Source organism: Oxyura jamaicensis, chromosome 10 (assembly GCF_011077185.1).
Source record: "Oxyura jamaicensis isolate SHBP4307 breed ruddy duck chromosome 10, BPBGC_Ojam_1.0, whole genome shotgun sequence".
In the NCBI taxonomy this organism is placed as follows: domain Eukaryota; kingdom Metazoa; phylum Chordata; class Aves; order Anseriformes; family Anatidae; genus Oxyura; species Oxyura jamaicensis.
This window is the reverse complement of record NC_048902.1, coordinates 18,100,341-18,128,132: the sequence shown is the minus strand read 5'-3', so window position 1 is coordinate 18,128,132 and position 27,792 is coordinate 18,100,341. Positions and strand designations below refer to the sequence as shown.

Sequence of the window (27,792 nt, the reverse complement as noted above, 5' to 3'; positions counted from 1 at the left end):
GTTATTAGAGCGGATTTTTTGTCTGTCAGGAATTGACCTTTTTCCAAAGCTTTCTTGGATGGCAGCCTGTAAAGTTGGGATTACAGTATAATGGAAAAGTTAGGAGTACACTGGGAAACAATCCAGACCAACGGATTTCCCCTTGGGATTTTTATTTATTTATTTATTTGGAGTGGCTAATAAAGGTGGTGTATTTCTAAATAGAATTCCTGAACACTCAAGTCAAGCAAGGACACCGAGAAGTACCGACTGTTTGCTGTACCTGAGAGTCTGCCAATCGAAGGCTTGTGACAGCCTTCAGATTTTTTTTTATTTTTTTTTTTTAAGCTGGTGCAAATAATAGCAGGAACAGGAAGAACTGGATACCTTCCTTTCCTGCTATGCTACCGGTGCTGTCTCTGGTTTTCATGTTCTGTGCTCGGTTCCAACCGCACAGAACGAGTGTTCACAGACACGATTTGGAACTGCTGTCTAGCGCTAAATTTAGCATCAGAAATGAGCAGAATAAGCAAGATTACAGGTATAGTTCGTATTGCTTTGCCGTGTTTGAGCCTTGAAGGGAGGCATTAGTGTCTCGCCTTTGTGTGCCCTTCCCCTAGCAGCGGAGCCCACCGGAGAGCCGCTAGAGGGCCCACGCTGCACACAGAAGCCGCACCTCAGCCCCTCTCCAGCAGGCTCGGCATTTCACCCCGCACCGCTCGGCAGTTTGGCTGGTAGCAAGGCCTCAGTTCAACTGCTTTTGAATAATTCCGATTTCTGATGTATGCGACGCTACTTGATTAAGTGTTCCTATGTTGACTTAAAGCTCTATTTCTTGCCCTGGAAACCAGACATTGCTCTGTAGAAGCGAGGAGGTGCATGATGGCTGTTTGGAACTGCTCAGTTAGCAAGTCATTCTGATAAACCTTAAAAACTTCAATACTGCATTTCAAAAATCATTTCTACTTGCTTTCCTATAAGGCTATTGCTCATGTTTAAGGTAAAAATCAACCAACAGCATGCATTTATTAAGAAGTGTATGCAAGTCACTACATTTTCCATGCTTACATGCAATTAGAGCCTCATATTAGCAACAGGTCCATGTTCAAAACCACATCAAGTTATACAATCTGAAGAATTCTTTGTCTTTACAACTGCACTCTGTTGCAGCACCTTCTGCACGGTTCGTGCTACGGCAGCTAAACAATTTGCAAAATGCTCTAAAAATAAGTTACGAATTATTTAAGCCTTACGTTATTTTCCAGACAGAATGCCAAATGTTAAAACCTTTTGGAAAAAAAAAAATAGAAAAACACGAATCCCAAGAGTTTCTGTTCAAAACCAGAATCTTTCCACTGGAAAAAGGTAGAATAATTCATTTTGCAATTCTCTATTCCTTTCAGTAAACAGGGAACACCCCTGTGGTTTGATAATCTCACGCAGGATGAAATAATTCCGAACTCCAAAAAGGTGACCTCACCAGCAATGATGTAATCTCCATGAAAATAAGCAATACATGGCTTGTGTTACTATCTGAAGAACTTCATGAGTGAAGCCACTTTCTAAAAATATGTCAATAATTTAAGGAATAAATGGTTATTTATTTTTTACAAACAACAATCATAAAGACCATTAAACATGCTATACACATGGACAGTTACTCTGTAAGGCTCTTTTCCAATGTTCCCTCCAAGAAAAACAGAACTTATTTCAGAAAAAAGGAAGTTTACAAATAGAAAATGCTAGACTTTGGATGCGTATTCAACTTGAATTGGTCAGGTTTTGAGTTTGATAAAACGTATTTCAGTCTGCTAGCAAGGGAACACTGGAATTCTTTAAAATATTTAATGAAACTACAGTTAAGAACTGTAGTAAAAGAAGTTTTCAGCATCTTGCTCTCTCTCATCAAACAGGAGCCCAAACTCACCAACTCCAATTCATCCTCCTCCGACTGTACTCAGCAAACAAGAGGGATAACAGAGTTACTAAAAATAGCATTGCTTTCAAAAATGAAAGAAAAAGTCATGTTTGCGCGTCTGGATTTTTATTTAATTAATAATGTGAATATGCCACCTGAATCTGTAAATAATACCACTACAAGTTACAATACGGTATGCAACTTAAGTAACTTCATAGAAGACGTATTGAAAAAACACTTTGACAAATCAGTGCAGGAAGAGCTTCGTAAAAACAGGGACACAACCACACATTAACATCATACACAGATACGTAACAGCAGTTTCTGGCTGGACTGATGCAATGCATATTCAGCTAAGTAAAAAAAATATTTTTCATATATAATCATAATGCCGTCCCAGCATCTCTAGTCTGAAATCTCCTTCCCATTTCCTCAGAAAGACAAAAAATAAATTGAATTTTAAGTCATTCTTGACAACAGTAAGTAGGTACTGTACACTACTAACATTAGAACTGCATTAACTAGATGCCCATCTTATATCTATTTCTAGTTAATTTTTAAAAAATAATTTCCACTTTAAAAATCAGCCAGTGTACGTACTTCCTGTGTTTCCTACACTTCAGTATTCCTGAAAAAATAAAATAAAACTAAAACTTGATGAATCATTACTCTGAGGATAATTGTAACTTTTGTTACTTGGATTCACCTCGTATTATTCATCATGAATGTCAGTAACAAATGTAAGCACTTGTGGTATCTTAAAAACAAACACAAATTATTCAGAGAGTACTCCTATTGTTTATATCCTGCTCCTCCTGGTTATGGTTCATTCCTCCATACACAAAACAGAATATGCACACAGATGTCTAAGATTTCTACGTGACAGTGAAAGAGTAAGGCCAAAGGATTTGGTCAACCAAATTAAAGGAAAAACAGCAACTCTTCCTGACAGACCTGTTCTGGCCTCAGTGCTGTGGTTGCCTCACGCCTGACACGGAACTTGTGTGCTATGCTAAACCGAGGCTGAACATTATTACCAACATGCCAAACGGCATAGTAGTACTGAAAAGCACACAAATAGGCACTGAACGTGATCCTCATTACTCTTTTGTGTGCTCACTGAAGACAGGACACCCAACACAGGACACTATGCAACACAAGTTGCATTCCAAGCACGTCACACCACACTAGAGTTTCTCTCAGACCATCATTACCATTGAAGGTACACTTTGCATCCCACAAGCATTACCACCCAGTAAAAAGAGGTACAAGTGTGCTTAGGGGCACGTTAATAGCATTTACATTACCAATAAAAACAGCTCTTCCTGCACAGAATAATGCATAATCCTTGTTAAAACCCACATCCTCCAAACCAGCAAAGTTCTCCGTTCCCAGTCAGTGAGACACCAAACCAATCCCAATCTACATCTCTGGGATTGCATTCTAACCACTTTTAGGTCAGATTGCTATTTTTTGCTTTAAAAAAGGCTTTTCTATTGCTGTAACTTATGGTAAGCAGATGAGATAGTGTCTCCCTGTGCATTTGGGCAGACTGCTTTGCTTTCACCCTACCCTAAAGAAAGCCAACTACAGAACAAATGTTTTAACTTACCAATGGCGGCATCATACCCTTGCTGGAGGGTGGGATGACAACGCGGAGGTCTGGTTTGCGATTGTTCATTCCAAGGTTACCTCCTCCAGGTGGAGGTGGAGACTTTGTAGGCATGACTTTCCCTAAGCCATTCCCACCGCCACTAGTTCCAAGTAGGCTTGGTGAAGCTCGGGAATTCACAAACCCATTTCCTGAAAGAGGAAAAGAGAAAAAAACAAATGTACCTTAGGATAAATGTGTCTCAAGAGAAGCAGTAATTGAAATTTTTGGTGCGTGTACAAATTACGTACTAGTTCTTTCGTTAAAATAATCATTAACTTCTCCAAGAGGAACAGTATGGAATAACCAGACAAAAACCACTTTCACCACAAGATCAATATATAAAGGCGGTATCACCTTAAGGGCACACCGTGGCAACTTAACTGCTGAGAAGAGCATACCGACAAAGAACTTTTTCTAATAACATCTGTTGTTTTTTTCGTTTTTCCCTTTTAAGTTTCTCCAGGCTGAGCTTGCAGGAAAGCGTGTGCTTTTGCACAACCCCACCTCATCCCTACCGCCACCCCACACAGAACGCAAACATTATTAAGTTGTGGCCTCTGAGAATAAAAAGTCAGCTCCTGAAGTCTCCAGTTCTAAAATGGATGCTTCAAATATCTTTATGATCTGCAGGACTCCAGTATGTATTCAACAACAAAACTAATTTCAAGTCTCAAAAATACATACTGCCTGGTCGTTATATTTAGCAACAGTAAGGAGAACAAATCCCTTCCCTTTGAACTCATGCCAAGCCCTAGAAACAGATATACACGTCATTTATGTCTACTGATTTATTTTGCACAGGTCTTTGTCTCCCTTACTCCCAATACTCATTCCCAAGGAAAATTAGACAAGCCCAGTCCTACGAGTCCTGAGCACAGCACTGAAATCTCCAAAACCTGAATTTGCTCAAAAACACGTCTTAGCTTACAGTCAGATGAGAAGTAACGCAGTGCTAAAACAACTCAGTGCATAGCACGCCACTTCCTGAACTGCAAAAAGCACCCATTGTGTTACCTGGAATACATTTATCAGATTTTTTTAAGCCACATTCTAATGATTTTATCAGATTTATAGCAACAACTCCTCAAACACTTGCAGCTTATTCAGCTTCAAATGAAAAAACTTATTAGGCGACGGGATATTCCAACGGGGAACGCTGTGCTTCACGCTACAGAACCTGTATGTGCATATACATAAATGCAATTCATGGTAAAATTATGGTTACCCTAACATGCCAGTACTGAAAGCGGCCTTCGTAGTCACAATTCAGGGGAAATTGTGTTACACAAAGTTCACTGTGTGGGAAATTCTCTTCTAATAGCCTGTACTGGCATGAATTTTGTATTATTATTCTAATTTGAATAGGCCCCTGTGCCCAATCCAATTTTATTACATTAAGTACATGTTAATCTAAAAGCAATTAAAATGAGAGAGTTGTCAGTGTCACATTCTACTTTCTTTGGTAAAATTTGTAATGCATTTAAATGCTTAGCAAGAACGAAGAGCATGCAGCAGGAGGACAGCGCAACACTCGCGGCAGGTGACTGGTATGGGTAAGATCCTGAGCTAGGGGATGGTGAGAAACTCGGTGTGAACTCTCCAGGAGGCTAATGAAGGAGCCTCTTCTATTAATTATCTTTGTTACACGGTGGGGGAACTGCCAAATGCAGTCCTCATCTTTTCCCTCCCCGCTCTGAGCAGAATCCTATACGTTATTTTATAAATTTAGCATGTGAAAAAGCAAGGATTGATATAAGAATAACACATCCCTCATGCTGATCTGGAGACGTTCTGTGGAGTTTTATAAAGGTCTTTTGGAAACCAAGTCGTTGCTAAATATTTTTTCAAGAAAAACCTGTACACGGATGGAGCTTACTGAAATTTACAACCACACAATTCTTGTTCACATACGGAGGGGCAGAAAATTCACAACTTTCAAGTTCGGATTCCGGATTATGGACTGGCTTGCTCTGTGAATTTCTTACTGTGCCAAAAGCCTGGCCACACATGGATGATCAGATGTGTCCCTTGTTTTTCAAGGGAAACAGAGCAAGAAAAAGTGTTTATAATTTAATACTTTCCTGAAGGACTTGTATGTGAGACATGGGAATCGGTACTCTGAGAATTCTACCGTTTTACTCAGAAGTCAGGCAGGAAAGAAAAAGCTTTTTGTGGCAGTGTTCTTCCTTAAAAACCACAGCAAAAACATATTTCATGGTTAAAGTGTCTACATTCTTCAACGAAAAATAGCAGAATTTATTGAGACACTTTATGTTAGGGATAAAATTCAGCTAAAGTGGATGGAAAGTTTGTTTGGAGTGGAGAATACATAATGGAGCTAAATACACACTTCAGTGCTAGGAGAAAATTGGTAACTTTTTGTCATGGGTTAGGAGAGATTTGCAGGAGCTCCAGACCAAAAAAGAAAAAAAAAAACGAACCACACACACACAGAAACTGAATCCACACAGAATTGGTTTATTTCCAAATTACTACTGCAGGTGTCTGGGTTGCTTTATGTGGCTGGGACAGAAAAACGAAGCAAAGGAGTGTGCAGAACAAGTATGTAGACAGGGCAATTATAACAGCGGGAGAGCGCACACACTCCAGGTCACACAGAAAAAACAACCGAAAAAGAAACCAAGTTCTGTGCTGTGCCTTAAGGTTCCTGAAAGTGCGAGACAGCTTTGTTAAATAGGTGTGCATCCATACCCATATGCTGTAAATGAGCACATTAATTATGAAGAGCCTACACAGCATCACGTTGCAAGGCAAATCTCACACGATGGACAGAGAAGAAGTGATTAAGGAAAAAGATGCAAGGGAAGAGAAATTATTAGAAAAGAGTATCTATGCAAGTCTGACAAACTGTTACAGCATCCACCATTTTGTCAAAAGTGACAGTATATTTAAGCCCTTATGGTAATAACAAACAAAAATTGGTGCTTTCAACTAATAATAAATAGCATTTTACTGCTCGCTAGGCTGTCAGGACTTTTACATGCCAATGCTGCAGTGTCTGAGTTGTATCTGAAACTTGAGAACAATAACACTTCTTAGAAACAATGGACTTCTGTATCGCATTTTCGCCTCTCCTATGATACCATTTCCTGTCCTCTGTTTTCAAGTATTTCGGTAGCTCATGTGTTAAATCTGGACAGTGTCTTGCTTCCACACCCAATACAGTCATTTCCTGCAACCCTTATTACAAGGCTCTGCCAATCCTTCAGAAACATTTCATGCTTTTATTGGTGCTGTCAAAAACAACAAACTCCTTGCCATTGCCTTCTCTGGGCAATACCATTCGGCAGCAGGGCAGAGTCAAGCATTTGTTCTGTCAAAAGCCAGAGCACTGTTTAAAAACAGAGTATGAGTGTTTAGAAAAAAATATATTAAGAATGGGAGAAAAAATGTCAAAAGTGTACAATAGTAGGGGTATTGATCTAACAAGCATTTTGCCGGATGTTCTGAGTATCTTATTTTTAAGAAATGCTGAAGAATATCTATTACTTGAAGAACCAGATGCTGTGGCTGCAATAAGACTGTCGAATATTAATATTTAATAGGAAATTTAAAGCATTTTCTCCTGTTAAAGATTACAAGTTAAGAGTGAAAGGATAACTAAAAGCATGGCATTTCTTTGAGTAAGGTCAGGAGCCAGAAAAAGATAATGATTACAGGATGATGCAACTGTTAGGCAGCTTGCCAAACTGAGGCTTTAATAACCCCATAAATTGTACTTACTATGTTGTATAATACAGAAATTGTATCTACCACACCCACCATACATCTTCCCCCAAATACAATTATTTTATGTTTTAAAAACACTACCAAACTGAAAAGTGGAAACAGAATATAAAATCCTATGCAAGTGTAAATTAAGACTACTGGTTTTGCTTCCATCACAAAAGTTTTATTTAACTCAGAGTTTTTAAGCACAGCCACAAAAGCATTTTCAAAACACGTATTTGGAAAAGCGAAACCAAGGCAAAGATGATAAACTAAATTATATGAATCATTTTAAACAAAGATTAAAATAACTCGAGTAGATTTTTATGACAATAAGCATTGCCAATGGACATCAGCCCCCTTCTTGTTTAGTCAGTGACTAATTTTGAAATAACTTTCTGAAGCTAAATTTTAAAACCCAGCTATTTCAACAACTACATACCCTGCCTTCAGAAACATAACACAGCTTAATCTCATTTGTTGTCCTACAGTCCGAGATGCAGCTTTCAATTACATGAGCCAGACTCATATTTCACTGTATAAATCGCATCAGCTGAAACAATGAACACACGTGGCTGGAAAGTACTGCACGTTCTTATTGCTACTCAAGGAATAAATCATAATCATCGATATAATTTATCTCCATTAATCTCTCTTTTTTTTTGTGCTTCACCTTTGGAAAAACTAGATGGTTGTACATAGTTCTGAAGAATAACCATGGGCAAGGAGCTAAGCAGTACAAGACTAAGGAAAAATGAAAATGGTAGCAAATATTTATGCATAGGACATCATGGAATCTGACAAAAGGCACACCATGAGGAGTAAACTGAAAACTGTCTGCAATAAGCCAAATCACAATGCATGTAGAAGACTAGATAAAATCTATGGAAGAAATATGCTTACATGTAGGACCTTGGAGGGGAGGTGGTGAGGGCTAGTTAGGGGGAGTTTTGAAACTAAATATAACACTAGCATTTCTATGCGCATTATGCTCCATTTAATTGCATTTCTGAGTATGATAGCTTTAAGGGGGAAAACCAACCCACAGCTGCAGTTCATACGATGTGCAGCTTTGCATAGAAATCACTGCCGATTGTATAATGATTTCAAAAAGCCTAGTTCTCTGCTACCTTTGGAAAAACTTTATTGTAACATCGCAAGGAAGGTAGAATAAATGTATTGCACAGATCTTTAAAGAATAATACTTCAGTTAACACTGATTACAATTAAAGTGTATCTTCAACAGCAGCATAAGATTTTAGAACATCTAATATATAAGATTTATACTTCTAAAGGCGGTATTTTAGGTAATAAAATACAGCAAAAGAACAACACATGGAAATGTCAAGGAAATGCATACTTATGTTACAAAACTAAAAAAAAAGTTTTAGAAGACTCATTTTCAAGGTTCCTGGACATTTTTTTCCTTAGGTTACATGGAAGGATGACAGAGAATTTTCAGCAATACTGACATTTAGATCAGTCTTCTTCAAGATGAGGGTTATTATTCAGAATATAGTAGCAAAATTAAAACAAAAGCAGAATGCTTCTGTATCTAAATATTATGGAGAACAGAAGTGATATGTTCAGAAGATGTGTGATGTGGTATCCTGGGCAAGCTGACATTATACAAGTAGCTGATTCTAACCAGAATCCTTGTACCTCTTTGTAAATCAGAAATTATGGTAAGGCAATGTGAAATTTTAACCAAAAAAAACTAGATGTAGTTCAGGGACTGAAGTGAGCACATGCTGATGTGTTATTTCCAAGGATATATATATTTTTTTTAACCTACAATTAGAAAAACTCAAATGCTTTCCTCTACCAGCTTATTTTCCATGTGAATATTAGCCCATCATTTCTCATGAGCACATCTCATCAGAGGACGATGGATGGATCAAACTTTTTTTTTTTTTTAATGTGCTGACAACTGGGTCTGCATCTAGCAAAGGAGTAGGGTTCAGCGAACCAGCTGGTCTGCAGTCCACTTTCAGTAGTCTTCCTCGAGGAGAGCTTGGAAGCTGTAAGGTGCAAGGGTGAACAGGCTGCTCTCAGTGTTGCTCAGGCATCCTTCAACTTCTTCCTTAGAGAAGAGTGAAACACTGACTTGTATTTACCTGGGTAACCCTGAACATCAGAGCAAGGCAAAACATTATGCCAACACTATTGAGATTACAGAGCAAGAACCTTTGTCCACTGCATTTTGTATCACTTGAACATCAATACAAGCTGTGAAGTGATGAACTGCATCAGGTGAAAGACTAGCTCTGACAGATCCTACCTGCCACACTAAAGAGAAAGTCCAGCAGACAAGTACCACAGGTAACGCACAACCTTAAGCAGGAATTTGCTCAAGGTTTACAGCTGTGTTCCTAGGGCACAATGGTGCTAAGCTGTTTATCTGACACAGATGATACAAAATGGTGAGTTTGGGTGTGGGGCTGAGGGTGAAGGAAGTGATGCTTTCAGGAAGCCTTTGGTAGCATCAATCCCATTTAATGCAGAACTCCTGCAAGAGGTAGGGTGTTTTTTGTAGTTAGTTGTAATACTTCTCATAAGGTGCTCTCCTTCATTTAAGAAGCAAAACAACATGAAGAGAAAGGTATGCAAAGAAATATGTTTTGTTAATCGAAGCCTTATGGGAATTGCAGCATATTGTTAGCTGTTTCGCTTAATAGACTTGTGAAAGACCAATCTGAAAGATCGTTTCATCCTTAGGCGTGCAGAAAAGGTCTCCCAGTCAGAGAAGCCCTCAAGATAAAACGTACCATTTACCAGTGTGGTCTTTCACGTCTTGATCCCTTTCTGGAAATGCACAAGGCAGGTTACAGTTGCAAGCAAGCTGTTAATGCACCTCCGCATAATTCTTCCTGATGTCATGGTATCATGATAAAAGATGACACATGATCTAGATCGGCTCTTAGGGATCCAGTAGCTCACAAGACAATTATTCAAGCAGTTATATCCTTCAGCTCTAGTCCAAGGAAATTCAATACACCTGAAGTTACTACACATTCTCAGAACCTGAGGATTAGTGAGGATATTACAGAAGACGCGGATCCGGAATGAAGAGGAGAAATTCAGTATTCAAGACAGCTGTATCTTTCTTATCCATTCTTTCTGATGACAAAATTGTAAGAGGAAAGAATTTCCTAGATGAACTGCGTCCATACACCGCATTTCTGATTAGAAGGGCTACTTCACTGACAAAGAGACTTACAGATTATATTGTGTCCCTGCAAGATTATAAAGACTCTCTCAACAGCTCCTTCAAAGTCACCAAGGACTGGGAAGTACTTAGGGACCTCACCACAGTTCAAGGGTCTCAGGGTTTGTGTTTTTCATGCAACCTTAGCATAAAGGCCACAGTCCCAAGTGGTAGCTCAGGTCTCTTGCATGGATCTCACTCAACACCATATGAAAAAGGCATTGGAGCAAAAGCAGAAATAGGTTAACAAAGGTGCTCCTTTTAAGCGTCACCAATTTTTAGAGTTATCACGAATGGAACAGTTTCAATGACAGTGCACTTCATTGGCAAATACCACCAAATCTACTGGAACATAGTGAAGCAGACCTCCTTGTGACAAATTTGAAGGTGATCTGTCCATCGAGTATACTTTCAAAGTCAAAGAATCTCTCCCCCATATTTGGTTATTCAGAGCAAGTGATGGTGTGCTTGGGCTAACAGAATCCACACCCTTTGGAAAGGAATAATAAAGCCATGCAGCATGCATTCAAACCACGATAATCTTGATAACAAATAGCAAACTGTACACACACTGGGCATATTAGATTCTTGAAGCATATTAAATGCCCATCACAAACTGAACAGGGTTAATTAACACTGATCATGGACAACAGCATCATCAAAATTCTAGCTCCACAACATCTAATTAACAGGAAAAAATGAATTAGCTCAAAAGCAAAAACAAACGTAGAACACTTTCCCTCTCTCAAAACTGATACATTTGCTAAGTGAAAAAGATCTGCTGAAGTTTTCATGTGGTGGGTTAACTTTTTATAAAAAATTATAAAAGAAAAGCTTTTTCAGAGTTATGACAGCTGCATGTGAAATAAGCTCTCAGTATTGTAAAATGATCACAAAATTTTCTGTTCTAAACATAAAAAGCCATCTACCAATCTTTGCTACAACACGCAGATATTTTTACTCATCAGAAGAAGCTATTTTCCACAGAAAAGCTGTTGTTGGCAGATTGACTGTTAAAGCAAATCCTATCTATTCCAACCAAGTTACATAGGACATGAGGAAAACAAAAAAGACTTATGTGAACTAAATGAGCCATTTTATGCAACGTTGTTGCTTAAACTAGGTCCCAAGATAACCTCTACTTGTTTCTTACCAGGAGATTAAAGTGTGTAAGTATCTTTCAATGAAAAAGAGAACAAAATCTCAAATGCTCAGAACTTCATAATGGTAAAAGCGGGGTTTTTGCTTTGCCTGTGTATCTGAAAATATGGGTATTTTTACATCTAGATTGCAAGTATTCCATCTTCATCTTTGCCACCTCTCCTTTAGAGAGCTGCAAAATTAAAACATGACCTTTCACAACTATACCCATAGGAGCGTTCTCCATTCTTGAAAAGCATAAAAGAACAGACTGAGAGCTAAAAAAAAATGAGATGTATTTTATTTAAAGTGAATTCTACAGTAAATATAGCAACAAATTAAAACCATTGTTTTCTGCAGACATTAACTTGATGTACTCAAATCATTAGCAGCCACCACACTGAAATTGACAGGTTAGCAGATTGACTCAGTCTGTTTATGCATGGTTTCTTAATTTTGGTTGCAACTGAGAAGGTTACTGCGCACCTGGCAATATTTGAAAGAAGCCATGCCATGCCCTGGCAGACTGCAGGGCTCTAAAGACTTAGTGTACTCTCTAACTCTGTACTGCAGTGTTAACTAGGTATATGGGTTTTGCTAGAGGTACTTCTTATAGATCTTCCACTGTTCTTATATAGCCACAGCTCTTATTTGAATGAAAATCTTTTTAGAAATGAGTGGGTATGTGTGTAACATTTTAGGTGTGATGTTCTGGAAAGCAAGAGATAAGCGATGCATTTTGACTTTTCACATAAACTATTAATAAATGTAAGAAGGAAAACATTTCTACTGCATTAAATTATGTTCACCAAGCTGCTCTAAGTGGGTATTTCTCCAGTTTAATATTATATAGCAAGTGCTGTAAACAACTGTTTTATTTTCTTACTGACAGGTAAGAGTCATAAACATGAAGCTGCTGTTACTAAAGCTTGATTTTGGAAAAGACGACTGAAATGTCTTGATAATAAGTTTATTTACTCTGACTTGAGAAATACTATAGAAATCCACGTCTGACCTCCACAGTTTCTAAAAATAGTCATTTTTTTCTACTGAGGAAGTTTTCTCCATTCAAAATCTTGCTTACCCAATGGAAGCCACACGTAAATATTTATTTGCTGCACATAGCCAAGGAATGGATAAAGAATAGAAAGTCAATGCTGTGCTTTCAGTCTGGTAGTTGCAGCATTTTTTATTCATAAATTCAATCAATTGAGTTTATCTTCAAAGAACCTGTTCCCAGTTGGTACATTAAGTAACCAGTGGGCAAATACTGAAAGGTCAAGAGTTGCTTCTCTAATCCCTTACCATGAACATTTACTAATGAGAGTTATGTGCACTTCCAAAATCAATCCTCAGTTATCAAGACATCTCAAGGAATCAAAGCAATATGAGAGTGGTGTGTGAAGTATCATTCGTCTTCCTGTGGCATGATAAAATTCAGATCTGCCTGTTCTCTATCGGAGTATTAGATTTTGTTTACATGAGACAAAAACATTATTTACCTGCAAAAGCGCTATCATATCAATTTACTGAAGACCAAAAAATATTGTCAGTTTTATTTTTTGGCAAGGTCTCTAATTTGTTCTGAACACCTTTCAAAATTAAGACAGCCTAGCTATCATCTTCCAAGCTTTATTGCTTTCTTTGTATAACTGCTAGAAAATAGTTAGCAAGATACACATGGAAATATAAACAATATAGTCTGTATTTTCTTCATTTTGATTGGCACCAGAACCAGTACTGAACATCCAGATCTTCAGAAAACTGAAGCTGAGAAAACAGCTCAGTTGTCTTTATTGTGATAGTTTAGTAAGTATAGAGAATTTCATGTAAAGTAAAAAAAACGGAGAATACAAGAACTCTCTAGAGTGCTGTAATTACACTTGCAGAGAAACAAAAAAGCAAGAGCAGCAAGCTACTGAAAACCATGAAAGGAGAAAAATGCAAATGTTACTGCAGTGGAAGGGGCATGGCAGTAGAAAGTTAAATGCCTGATAAGAATTTACAAGACTCAACAATTACAAAGCAATTAAAAAAATTATGACCTTTGTACTTCCAAAAGCACTTTTTCAAAGGAGACAAAAAATTGTTTTCAAGTAACTGTACAAACTGAAACCACAATACTATTTTTCAACACAGACATGATGTTGCACTTACCAACTGGACTGGTACCAGCTCCATTTGGCACTGTGAGGTCGGTTGTCCCCAGCATTGCACCTAATAATAATTTAAAAAAGAAAATGCATTGATACATTAAAAACGTGTTATTGTTTGTTGCTGTTGGCTGGTTGTTTTAAACAAAACATAAAAATAGGGTAAAAACGGTAAGCACAAATCCTACCTGCATTGCCAGTACTCGGTGGTCTCTGAGGAGCCCCAGGTGATACGTTCCGATGCAGGGTGGTCTGAGGTGGGGAGAGCATGGTCGTGTCTGTTAAGGATGAACTGGCTGCCAACGATGGGGATACGAGGGAACTCCCTGGGTTACTGTAGGTTAAAGTGTTGGGATTGGACACTGGAACCGTAACCGACATCGAGAAGTTCTGAGCAGGCAAGCCAGGCTGAAGGAAAGGAGATGAGGAACACAAAAGGCGACAATGTTAGCATTAACCATGTTCACAGAAAGAGTACATTATTAAAATACATATGGGAAGTTTGCCAAGAATTACTGAAGTAAAAAATAAAAGTTAATTATGTTAGTTTTGAATCTCTAATTCATTAATCATACAATTTTAAAACATCCATTTGTTGTGGATTCTGGTGTTGAAATATCATACGTCATATAAATACAGTTCCAGAAGAATTACTCATAAACTTAAAAATACCAAGAGGAAGTTCACATACAACAACCTGAAGATATTCATATAGCTCAAAAATACAACAAATTCATCAGTTAATTTGGATTATTATAAAGCCACAACAAGATAAATAGGTTTACAAATTAACAAACTGTTACATCTTCAAAATGTCAGCATAAACATGCACATCATAAAATAGTCAGTTATAGGACAAAAAAGGATAGTTAGTAATAGCATTTTCTATTAATAACCTTGCCAAAATTTTGCTTATCTCAAACTTTTTTCAACAGACTAGAAAAGTAAACATATCTTTAGAAATTTACGAACTTCAGTAATTTAGCCATTTCAGCTGGTGTTACTCTGAGCTGTTCCACAAATCCCTGCTTTAATATCATCATCTTTTTTGCAAAACTTTTTATTCTAATTTTTACAGCATTATTCAAAAGGCAACTATTTTTCTCAAGTATATATGTTTGTTATTCAACAAGTATTTGAATCAAAAGCTTAAATGCCTGCCCATCTATGGCACTCATTTGGTTATGACTAACTTCTTTGGCCTTTGTCTCATTCCTATCCTTTGACAGCGATGTGTTTCTGAAACAAAACCGACTATTTTCTTTCACAACTCTCAGAATAACTTGAAACAAAACCATGACAGGTACATGTTAAGGATAAATTAAAAAGATCAGTAGAATTTGTTGACAGAGATAATAGTTCAGATTTAGAGGTCATGTAGATGACAAACATTCATGACCCAGCAAATATATTTATCAACATACACTTCGTCATGTGCAGCTTAAAATTTACTTAGAGTGATACTTCTGAATGACCATTTTGAAAACATCTGAAATACAACAGAAGCTACGCTAATGAAAAAAGCACAACTTATTTGACACAAGAAACAAAATCTCTTACTAGTGAGAACTAATGGCAGTGTCCATACTGAAGCATTCTTCAGAATTATCAATTTTTGGCACAGACAGAAACAAAAAGTAAAGCACAGCAACGTAACGGTGGCAAATCATTTACAGTATCCAACTAATAACAAGCTGTGCTGATACACGTCTTCATGGGAAACTACTTCAAGAAACTGTTTAATATCTACAAAATGGATGTTTTTACACAGCATGCTGTTAGGTAACTCAAACTAAACTCAAATAGCTCAAGTATGCTTAAAACAATGCATAGAAGTTAACAGTTGGAACATTTTTCTATAGGTTTCTCAATATAGAAGCTATAAATGACAGCTTCCCCCCACACCTTACAGCAAGGGCTGCATCTGCCCATCTATGGTACGCATTTAGGATGACTGAATCCTTCATGTTTTGCCTCATTCCTATCCTTTGACAGTAATACTGCACTAGAATAAAAGAAACTACAAAAAAAAACTCCTTACAGGAGACCCATAAGTATTAGAACCAGAACCATAACAGGTACAATCTAAACTATAGATACAGAACTAAAAAAAAACATTCCCCTTTTTATTTATACTGATATCCACACGGAGAATTTAGGCTCCTCACAAGGACCACCAAAAATCAAGGGAGAGCAATTTATCTGTATCACACTGAGAGATGAGGCCTAAAGATGTCTCAACACAAAAGTGTTGGGTATCAAAACCTTCAAAGTAAAGTGCAAATAAGAGATACTGACTGCATTCAAGCATAAAGAACTTGCTAAAAGAACTGATCCTAGGTGTCATGACTGCCAGTTTGCTGTTAATTTCACAGAGATGGTCTTATTCCTGTGAACAATGAAATCATTTTCACTATCAGCAAGTCATTTAGGGACATGCTATTCAATTACCCCAGGGTCTGTGCCAATTAACATAGCCAGTCCATTTATTTTAACTGCTACAAGATTTGCAACGTTAAAAAAATTCAAAGGCAGTGGCAGAACCCCATATAGTTTTCTTAGAAAATAATTCACCTGTAATATTCATCGTGTACACCTCCACGAAGAACGTTCAACTTTTACACTACTGTTATCCCCGAGTAGGTCTCACCAGAAAGTCCTCCTGCACTAAGCCTTCCTTTTGTCTTTGACCCCAAAATTGAAGGGGAGGTATGAAACTCAGGAGAACATGAACAATCTGTCCAGTAAACACATGGGGTTCAGACAATGACAAGGCTCATTTTTTAATTAGTTAACACTAAAATGAAAAATGATGCCCTGATCACGCTGTGGAATAGGAGATTATATCCTTCCAAAGTAATTGAGTTAAGCTTACAAATGGGTTAGACACTTTGCAAAATTTTCAAAAGATCTTTCAGTGTGCAAGAAAGTTCCCTGTTGCAATTTCAAGACAATACCAATCTTTTTGAGGATCCCATTGTGCACTAATCATCTTTAAACAACTAAATACTCTTCTAGAAGAATAAGCTCCACTGATTTAATAATATTGTACAAGTCTATTTGTCTACTTGTAACATATTGTAAAGTCTTGATCAGACAGGAAAAGGACTATAAGATGTAAATAAACTAATCCACACCCCAGAATAAAACCTATCTTTATAAAATATTTTAAGGCAGAATCAGGCAACACAGCTAAGTTCCTGAAATTTGGAAGTGTTACCTCAAGTTGACAAGGTAAGAAAAAAATCTGTGAGCATAAATGAGAAGCTAGAAATACAATTTCTTCTTTATTTCTTAAGATAAAATGTAATTAACAAGATCAAATATAAATACCTCGTTTTTTCCCCTCACAAAAATACACGTTCCCTTCTCAAACCAATACACTTTACAGCTGTAAGCAACATCTGTGAAAATTCTCATGCATGTAATAGAAGCACAAACCATACTTAAGTACTCACTGCGATTTTATGATTCCGCATCATATTATCAAACTCTTCATTAATTTTTTTATATTTTTCTTCTGTATGTGGCGTGAGCACATATGAAGTGTCAGGGTCCGGGCTGTCGCACCCTCTGTGTTCCTTCTTGTTCAGAGCCTAAATAATGAAGTTAATAAAAAGGATCAACAAATAAAAAGTAGAGATAAAATAAAAGTACTTACAGGGCCTCGCTTGAAAATAAAATCACTATCTTCATTTAGTTTGCTGAATCTGTCCTCCGATAGTGGACTGTGCTCAAAGTAATCGTCAGCATCAGGGCTCTCACAACCATTAAGGCCTTTCTTTCTTAAGGTCTGAAATACAATTGGAAAATTCACATACAAATCATACTAACTTGCCAAGATCTTTTGTACACTACTGAATCATTTAGAGCCACTGAAACTACATGAAATTTTCACAGACAAAACTCAACAGACAAGCTTAGTCTTGCAAAATAGTGGCAGAGTATACCAACAGAAAAGACTCATTCAGAGGCACAGACTCTCCCAAGGTGCCATCTCATGGGTAGCTTTAACCTAAACCCACTTCATCTCGCCAGTGTTCTTTGCAAAACCGCTTTAGACACTGGCTGACAGAGTACAGTTGCCTGACATACAAGGAACATTTAAGACTACAGGAAGGGAGTTAAAGTCCTCACCGGTAATTAAAAACCATCTTAGTGTTTGCTGGATCTTTAATGAATTGATTTTCACATCCCAATCGTAATATTCACGTTTTAAAGAGCATACAGTTCAACCTCAGAGATACAATTGCTAATTTTTTTCACTTGAATTTAGCTACTGCACGACATTAATATATGTAACGCTCGGTCTCGGTGGTTTACAAAGGCAGGATTTTCCTGCACTGCAGTCATCCTGCATGGTAACAAGAACTGAAAAAAAAGTATAAAAAGAAATGACATAATCCCGCTCCAAAATGACTTAGTTTGCTAAATATAAGCTTTTTCTGACTACTTCACTCTGACTTGATGCAACTGCTTTGTGGGGTACTTCCTGTTTTCTGATGCAGTACTCGCATCAACATCCCCTTGAAACAGAACTTGTCTACAATCTAGGCATTGCAAATAAGCTGCTGAGAAAGGATGTGAAGCTGCAGGTCTTGGGGCCTTTTGCTGATAAGCTAAATTCTATGAACTTTGCACTAGGAGACCCCAAAGAATCGCAATCTGCAAGCTGCCATTCCCAGCACCATAAAGAAAATCCAGTCATTTTCCTGTAGCAACTATGTTTCCATAACATACTGAATCTCAGAAAAAAAAACAAAAACCTGTTTTGGTTTCGACGAGAGCAACCATCAGCATTTTTTGTTCAAGTGCTATCTTTAATTTCTAGCACAAGCACACAAAACTTTCTCACTGCTCCTATCTGCGCAAAACCCTGCCCAGTCCTACTTTGGCTTTAAAGCAGTCCCTAAATCCAGTTACGCTCTCTGAAATCCTTTAATATCACAGGTCACCCTAAGCCCTAACTCCTTCTCAAGTTTCTTGGCTGGCTCAGCGTATCCCACACAGCCTCCGGAGCCCCACGACAACGCCACCGCTCGAGCGCAGTAGCACGTGGGGCGAGCAGGTGGAGCTCCCCCAGCACCTGCCAGGGCACAGCGGGCGCCCCTGCAGCCAATCCCCTGGGCACCGATCCGGCCGTGGCCATACAAGGGCCGGCCGCTCAAGGTCGGGCCCCCGTCTCCCTCCCAGCCCTTCCTACCAAGTCAGGCTGCCAGTCTGCTACACTTCGCTATCAGGAGGGAAAATGTTAACACGGGGTAATCTGCATCGCGCTTAACCCCCGCAGCCCAGAGAGCTCTAAATAGAATCCCAGTAGGTCCTCACGCAGTGCTCAGCGCAGAGCTTGAGGCGTGGTTTGGATATTATATGGAAAGATCTTGCAAGAAATACACAGCAGACATAGCATGGGACTTCAGTCAGCTTCACATCCCTGGATAAAAACGTTACGGCGATTTTAAGTATCGCAACATGAGGGGTTTGTTAGTTTCCCCTTCTAAAAAACAACCGAGTGAACACTGACGTGCAACGCTGCCGACCCTATAAAAATCCTACTTGCGGCTCTAATCCAAAGGAACGCATTCAGTTAAATGTAAAAATGCATCCTTCCTCTTGGCAATCGGTTATTTTTGTTTTCGTTAACAATGGGGTTAACTTTGCTTTGACTCATGAGGAAGGAAAATGCCTCAGTGTCTCCTGATTACGATTCTGGAAACCCTCACTCCAGATGGGGTTCCTGTCATTGTGGCAGGATTTAAGCCAGGGTTTGCTGTTACAGATAATAAGTCTGAGTCTGATAGCCAAAGCTCTGTCTCCTTATCGCTAAAACATGAACTGTCGCTTTGAGGACCTAACCATAAAAAGACTGCCTGCTTTATCACGGCCCAGGAACACCACAGCCAAGCATTTTGGCTCCGTGGCTGTATGAGCAAGGAGAATGCTGTCATCTGTTCGCAGGGCCAGGCGAAGCCTGTGCGACACAGCCCAGCCACAGCTTCTGCCCCGAGAGCGCGGGGCCGCGGGGCCAGGGGAGCCAAATTCCACACGCGAGTGCCGCCTCCACCCTCCCTCGGCGAGGTAGCTCAGGTTTGTGTTTCTCCAGTGAACGCAAATAACCCGCCCTACCTGAGCTATTTCCAGGATGTCATCATCGTGAGGATTGAAATTTTACCAACTCTGCGGATAAAAGTAATCGTGGGGGGGGCGATACAAGCTAGTGAGACCGAGTAATATTGCCGTAACAAAGAGTTTTATTTCTCTGCTGTGACATGGCAAACTTGTTTTAGAGTAAAATCAGCCACAATAAAATAGAACATAAGTTTTCTTCCTACTGAACGCTCGCTGCAATTACCCTCCGGTGTTAAGCCTTATTTTGCAGATCAGTTAGAGGAATGCGCAGCCCTTGGAGTTAAGTTGCATTACTTTCTACTTCCTTTAAGACTTGTCCAAAATTACTGGAAATTGTTCCAACATGTTTGCCAACACACTACGTTATGCCCTCGGTGACTGAGATTCTGCAGCTTTGATGTCAGACTGCATGAACTAACGGATGAGGGAAAAGCATTGGATTTTTCTCAGAAAACACACAAAGCAAGCATTTAGGAGGAAATGAGGCAGGTATGAAATCTAAAAAAAAAAAAAAAAAAAAAAAAAACGTAGTTGTGTTATATATGAAGTCACTGTATAAATGCAACAGGCAGCTGTGGCAGAGGTACTGCAGAACAACCTACAAGTTTTAAACTGCTTTTGTTCCACTGTGTAAAACAGAGATATGCAAATGTAATAATTACTAGGTTTATATTGATTTTTTTTAAAGGCAGAGCTTAGCAGGCATTGTATGAGAAAGGTTGGACTAGCAAAGAAAGGCTTAACTACTATATTCAAGCACACAGTACAAGAGCCCCACTGTTCTCCTAACCTCCCCCACCCCCACAAAGAAATTTTAATTGCACTGCTTTTTGTTAGTGTAAAGGAAGAATCATGCCTCTGCAAGAAGCATCTAAGGAACAGAAGGGCTTCCTGCAAAACAACAACAAAACATAATTAGCTTCTCTCTACAAGTCAACACATCTTCTACTTAAACCACCCTGCAAAGCGTACAGAAACGCCACTTATTTCTGGTGTGACCCCTGCGGGTGCGAAGATGACTCGGCCACCGCAGGGTGACCATCTCCTGCCACAGAAGCTTACACCGGCTCAGTATCAGCAGGTCATCAGCAGAGCTGGAAAGCAGAAACCGAACTGACAGGTACAGATTACTGCTACCAGAAAGCCAAATGGCAACACCTAACCGTCCTCCTTCTCCATGAAGGTAATGGTTTTTATGTTCAGCTCTGAAAGGAAGAGTTGCTGATGGTCAAGAAGCACAAGTGGCACGTTTTGTGCTCTCACCCAAAGTGTGGTAAAAGGGCCAAGGCTTCTGATAGCAGTGATCTGGGCTCCTCAGCAGCTCCGCTGGCAAAACTGCAGAGAAGTTGGTTATGTTAACTGTCACCTCAGGAAGTCTTTTTCTGCCTTACAGGACAAATGTAGGAGGACCTGAAACTCAACAAGCGTTACGAAGTGCAAAATAAAAAAGTTCATTCAAAAAAGTTTTCGCTGTTGGGTTTCTGGTAGTCTACTACTATTACAGAAAGGAAATGTTTCTTGCTATCAGTGCATCAAGTCAACTGCTCCATTTTTGCACTTACTATTGGAGCTGGCCAAACAGCATTTTTGCTAGTGTTACATCCCAAACCATGAGGAAAAAACATTTCCAAGTTTTTACTAAGATTGAAATGAAAAAATGATTTCCTTTGGAAAAGGCAAACCTTTCAAATAGAAATAATGGCTAGTTCTGTTTATGCCGTTTCAGTAGAAGCATGGAAAAGATGTGAAGCAGCACAAAGTTGGAGTAAACACTTGATTAAAAAAAAATGTAATTCTCTAAGTGTAAGTATTCCTCAGGCATGAAGTAATGGAAGAGGCTCTACTAGTACACTTCTAAATATCACTGCTGCTTCAGTAAGCATCGACAGCATGGTTATCAAAAAGGATAACCAATTACACAGCTCCCTGATGCTCCAGAGAGAGCTGCTGTGCAATAGCTGGGAGGGAGAAGGCACTGCTGTCACTTGCATCAAAGTCCAAAGGCTCCTTATTCATGCTGCAATTGCCAGCACTCAGCTTCTGTGCAGGGAGGACAGGACTGAGCACCACTGTTATCTGTGATGGGAAGAACCAGGAGATGCAGAGGTAAAAGACTGAAGCTGCAACTTCACACCAATAACATGCAGAAACCAGTAAGGTCAGCCCACACGGCGATAAAGCTTTTCCTACCAATGTTCAAGAACACCAAAAAATCGTAAAATAGAGAACTGAGGGTAACTGAGCTATTCAGCTGTACTGTAGCCTTCAGGATCAGTCCCTCACTCCATCTCTGCAGAACATTATAGAAATCTGTGCTTTACAGGCACTTCCCGTGCTTTAAGGGAACTGCTGAAATGTCTGTGGGTGCAGTTTGACAAGGTGACAGAACAACTTACTGCCACAGGAAGGCCATGATCCTAGATACAAGTCTTAAGCCAGCTCTGACATCTGTTTGAGCCTGCAGTGAGCCATCTTCTTCGCTAAAACAACGGAGAGTTCTCCTTGGCCATTCTCTAACTTATTTGTGGTAGGTTTGTTTTCAGTTGTCATAGCAGGAATAAACGGGCTGAGCACCAGAGCTGCAAAGCAGGCAGAGGGGTTAGCCTGTCCTCTCTGGCAGCTGCAAACCACTGTCCAAACCCATCACCGGTAACAACAACCTACTAAAAAGCCCCACCTTTTTTTTTCCTGAGATATTCATACACAAAGGAAAAGGGAAGAAAAAAAAAAGAAAAAAAAAAAACGTGGTCACAGCAGACTCCCACCCAGTTTTCATTCTTATTACGTGAAACATCAGAGAGGGAAAAAAGGGCATATTCCTTTCATGCAGTTCACCTTCCCGCAGCAGAGAGAGCTGTGCTGGCGAGAACAACATGCATCATTACAGACTTTCATAAAGCAAAACGGCAAGCTGACAGCATGACAACTGCGTTATTTGCTTCATATTACATGCTACTGCCAAGGAGTTGAGCCTAAAACCAGGCTGAACTCCTTCTTTGATAACACGAACTATTTCACTCCTCTCACCCTGAACAATACTGCTGTGTATCACCCTTTACATATCACTGTTTCTCCCCTACTATGAGGAGTATTTTTAGTCACTGGAAACTATTTATAGTTTTTAAACTTCTTGCAGGTCACTTGGCTTCAGAAGTAGCATTGTTTCGTTTTTCTCCCAGGTAACAGCATGGCTCTGCAGATTCAAGGCTTGACCCAGAAATACTGGATATAGAAATTTTGCCACTCTCTAAAATAAAAGCAGGAGGGAACCTTAAGTGCACCAAAGTGAGCAGCCAGAGAAAAATGCTTAATTCAACTCCATAACAGTGTTTAGCATGTGAAGTTCATCAACACAGTCTCCGTAGGCCTTAATTTATATATTTTTAAAAAATTATAGAATCCTAGAAAAATTAAGGTTGGAAAAGACCTTCAAGATCAGCGGGTGGGACTTTGATCCCCCCAGCTTCCATCTATGGGTTCAGGAAAATGAAAGACTTGGGGAGCCCATCCACTAGTGCAGACAGAGGCGAAGAAGTTGCTGAATACCTCAGCCCTCTCCATGGCTGTCATTACCAAGTACTCAGATATAGAAACTCACTCTTACTATAAGGAATTAGCCACCTATCATCGCTTACACGCTACTATTTTCACCCCTCGGTCTATTTTAACAAATGTTAAAGGCTCATGGTGGCCCCTGGGGACTCCTCCTGTCACCCCAACGCAGCAGCCCAAAGGAAGCTGGGTCCTCTCTCGTGCTCTTCCTCAAGACTCTGTGCAGAAGGGCTGCCACCTCTCGCACAGGGGCTGGCGGGTGGGAAAGAAGCACTCACACAAGCCCGAGAATCGGCAAGAGTCTTTATTGCCGGGTGTTTGGTGGCTCCAAGCTAATGCTTGGCATGGAGCCTGAGCGATGACGGGAAGGGAGCTCGCCAGGCCCTGCTGCGGAACTGTTGGTGCTCTCTGATGGCACAGAGCAAAGACCTGCCGGGGTAGTCCCAGGTCTGATGTGGCTGAGGTGGATCCACTTCCATGGGTTCCTCCGCCTCTTCTTGTAGACCCACCTCCATGGGCTCCACGCTGTTAGGCAGGAGGACAAGCCAGTCCCCACCTGGGACTGCCCACACCAGATGCCTGCCATCAGGAACGTTTTCAGGCCAGGGTGCCGAACCAGGGGGGCGCCCAGTTCCACCTTTAGGCCCCGTGCCGCTGTCCAGTTCACTTCCAGGCACGGAGTCAATGCCGTCTGTTTTACGGCCGCGGCTGGGTCCCACGCTGCGTTCTGGCCCACAGGCACGCCTCTGCTCCCCACGGCTCGCCGCCTCACGCTCCCGCCTTCGCTCCACACCACCACTGCACCACTGCTTAGGCCCAGGCCCCCTGCTGCTGGATGTCAGAGGGGCCGGCCTGTTCCCCACATCGCTGCGGTGCCAGTGACATCTCTGATACGTGCCTGTGGGCCGGGCACCAGACGTCCCCCGGGCACTGGTGTCTTTTGTGCCAGAGGTGCTGTCCCTCTGCCCACGATGCATCTTCCTCTCGTTAGCTGTCTTCCTTCTCGGTGCGTCCTCGGACCGCTTCGCTGTCCTCACACCATGGAGGGTGCCGCTCGCCTTGCTCCTTCTCTGGCCTTCTTCCTGCCGCTGGCTCTCAGAGGACCAAGCAGCTGAGCAAGCGGCAGGGCAGGGGCCCTGTTTTATAGAGCCCAGGGCAAAGGCAAGGCAGCGGTGGCCACTGTGACCTCAGCAAGCCCAACATGAGTGGCCCAAAGGCAGCTGTGCTGGGAGCAGCCTGGAAGATGCTCTCACGTGGAGGAAGGAGGAGGGTTGGGGGGGCTGAGGGCCCCTTTTCTGGGGCCGGCTCCCCCAGGCCACTTGGCTTGCCAGAGAGAAAGGCTGCCCCATGCAATCCTGCCTCAACCCATTTTTCTTCAGATCTCCACGGGTTAGAATCTCTTGTTAACAAAAGAAATTACATGTATTGGATTATTTTGTGTATTGTTTACAGACGCTGTGAATTTTCCTCTGCATCTATTAATATTCTCAACTTCAACTATGTAAGCATCTGCAAATTTCATCACAAAGCTGTTTTCCTTTCCTTTGTGTTAGGAGGCTACTCAAATTCAGGTCTACTGAAGTTCTTTCCAGTACTGCAGTCACTTTTCAATGGCATTTTGTTCTGCCATCCATTACAATTCCACATTCTGGTTATAGCCCCAAATACATACATACCAGAGCAGCACAGTTTAAAAAAAAAAAAAAAAAGCAGTAGTGCCCAGCCTTCTGAACTTCAGTGCGATGCATATGAAGTCAAATTAGATTATGACCGACATTTCCACAAGCTGAACAACTTGGAGAGCTCCACTTTTTAACAAACAAGGCCTCACCAATCTTTCTGGCAAGCTCCCCAACTACAATAATGTATACTAAGTAAAAGCTGAAAAATGTATGCGCTCTACTTTTAGTCAGCCTAAATACTATTTTCCGTACTTGTGCTCAATTAGTAGCAGCATTATAAGAGTTTAAAAAATAACAAAAGTAAATAATTGATATTATGCAAAACATATCTAGACATCAACAATTCTGAGTATAGCACATCATGTTCAAGTTTGTTACAATGATTTTAATTCCTTGGCCAAATGTTATGGTAGGAAAAATATTTTAAGGATTAATTACTTAATGCAGGGTTTTAAAAACCAAGAAATTAGCAGCCTGCAGAGCAACAGGCTGTAAAACATGAGGGAGAGCTCTTTAGACAATGCTCTATGTTCAGTTTTAGGCAAAGGTAATCATCATTTACAGACGCAAAATGTTCATGACTTGAAATTTTATCAGTGTCCCTGTTATATTCCACTCTAAGAAAAGACAGGGTCTTGTTTCAAATGTTGGAGCACTTCCAGTATCTGGCAAATTTTAACATGTATCCTTAGCTTGCCAAACATGAAAGCTAGCTGTCAAATTCCTCCGAGATACGATAAAGATGGCACTCAGGATTCAAACTCTCATTTATATAAAATAACACATACAAAAGGTTTTTAGACTTGATATGGTATGAAGCTTAAATTCTGGTCTGAACCATCTTTGCTGTGAAATATTATTTTAAAATAGATAAACCACCAGCAATTACTGAATAACAATTTTACAGGCTGTAAAATCCACTCCTCTCTCTCACCACCAGAATATTATACAATGCACTGGCGCAGTGAGGAAGGGAAGCTCTGAAATCCTGTTTATGATTTTTGAGAAACTTTCAGTGAACTGTGGACTTTATAATGCAGTTCCTCACCTACAGAAGCATCTGGATTGCTCATTTCTAAATGAAGTGCTTGAGGCTTAAAATGATCAGTAATCCATTAGTATTGATAACACGGCTTCCTCTGGGAAAGCTAAGCTAGGGTCTCAGTCTGATACTTGATGCATTCATCTTTGTTTCACTTTCTAAACACCACAGCAGATTATTAAATCATATACCACTGAGCAAGTTTTCATTTTACCTGTTTTACAGAAGGTACCTTCAACTCGAATTTTCCACTAAATCGACAGCCTAAATCAAACTTAATCTCTTTAGTAAAACCAAAAGACACAAAGTAGGATCTATGCTAGCCTTCAGGAAGCAGAAACCCTTCCTTAACTTACCAAATTAAAGGCATTCCAAAGAACTTTCAAGTAATGCAGTCTGCAACAGAGTGAAACCAAACAAAATCCAGTTCTATCTGTAAGAAAGACCAGAGAATGTCTACCTGTATTTTATAGTCTGTAAGGGCTTTTTTCAATCCTCGCTCAAGTGACAGCATGTACATACACATCCTCCCATGTATACCTGTCCGCATACCTACAGGGGTTAAAGCAGCCCACCAGCACGGCAGTTCCCGACTGAATGCCTCCTCTCAGTAACACCATATTGCAGATAAGTCCTATGGAACATGGAAAGTGTCCAAATGCAACAAACCCTGCTGCATAATTCACGTCAGAGTCTTTCAGAAATTCTTCAGGAAAAATATTATCTACTACTCTGCTTGCAAAACTTGCTTAGTGGTTTGCTAAGAAAAATCTTCCAGCTCTGGTACAACCCCACGATATCCAAACCATGGGTTTCTTACAGCCAACTGACCTACGCAGTCATGTCAAATTGCTGCTTCAAGCAGTTCACGTCCTGAATTTCTCCTTACAGCTCGAAAAGTAGAAAGGAAAACAGAAGCTATTTTAAGGTCTTGGTGCTCAAAATAACTTACTATTATGAGAACAATATTAGGAATAGATGCTCTTCATGTTTTTATTAAAGATGCTTGGTAGAGTCAAAGTATAAAATAATTCAAATGCCATTCACATGTACGATTATGGCAACTGGCTGTGTTAATGTCTGTCAGCAGCAGTTTCATTTACCTTTACTAGGGGTACTGGGGCAAGGTGCATGAGCATGATCTAGCAGCATTACCCCAGCTCATAATACTGCTGCAAAAGGTTTACGAAAAGCCAGCAAAACAATAAAGGTGAATAAAACAACAGGAAACAGGTACCTGAAAATACCAACTGAGATAAATATTTACAACAGGAAGCAACGAACCTCTCTACAAATAAAGGTGCCAAACAGATGTATTTCTTTTCTTCCTAAGCTAAACTAATTGGAATCTAGGCTTTTAAGGCACATAAAGCTGAAGTAGTTCATAACTCATGCTGAATACGGAACTTCTCAGTTATGTGTCAAAGGAATATATTTAACGTGCCTTTCCTTGCATTCACTAAGAGTGAATTATTCAAAAGCCAAAGCAACTCTTTTGAAGACTGTGCCCACCAAACCTGGGAAGGGGGAGAGTACGGATGCAGAACTGGGATCTATTGAGGTAAAGAAAAAAGGCTGAATAGGAATCAGGGACAGCGAACTCTGA

At 40.0% G+C, this 27,792-nt stretch overlaps 1 protein-coding gene across 8 annotated transcripts in view; it reads right to left on the bottom strand.

The window, feature by feature from the left end:
* The window catches only part of MEF2A (myocyte enhancer factor 2A), a 90,893-nt gene that overhangs the window by 11,412 nt on the left and 51,689 nt on the right, over positions 1-27,792 (bottom strand). For 3 of the 8 annotated variants that reach the window (XM_035335704.1, XM_035335703.1, XM_035335705.1), the window contains exons 4-9: positions 17,443-17,574; positions 17,240-17,377; positions 13,970-14,189; positions 13,786-13,845; positions 3,510-3,700; positions 1,907-1,930 (exon numbers count right to left, since the gene is read on the bottom strand). In XM_035335704.1, the coding sequence (XP_035191595.1) occupies positions 1,907-1,930; positions 3,510-3,700; positions 13,786-13,845; positions 13,970-14,189; positions 17,240-17,377; positions 17,443-17,574 (765 nt within the window). The remainder of the gene's footprint in view (positions 1-1,906; positions 1,931-3,509; positions 3,701-13,785; positions 13,846-13,969; positions 14,190-17,239; positions 17,378-17,442; positions 17,575-27,792) is intronic. The other 5 variants (XM_035335706.1, XM_035335708.1, XM_035335707.1 and 2 more) reach the window with 5 other exon arrangements.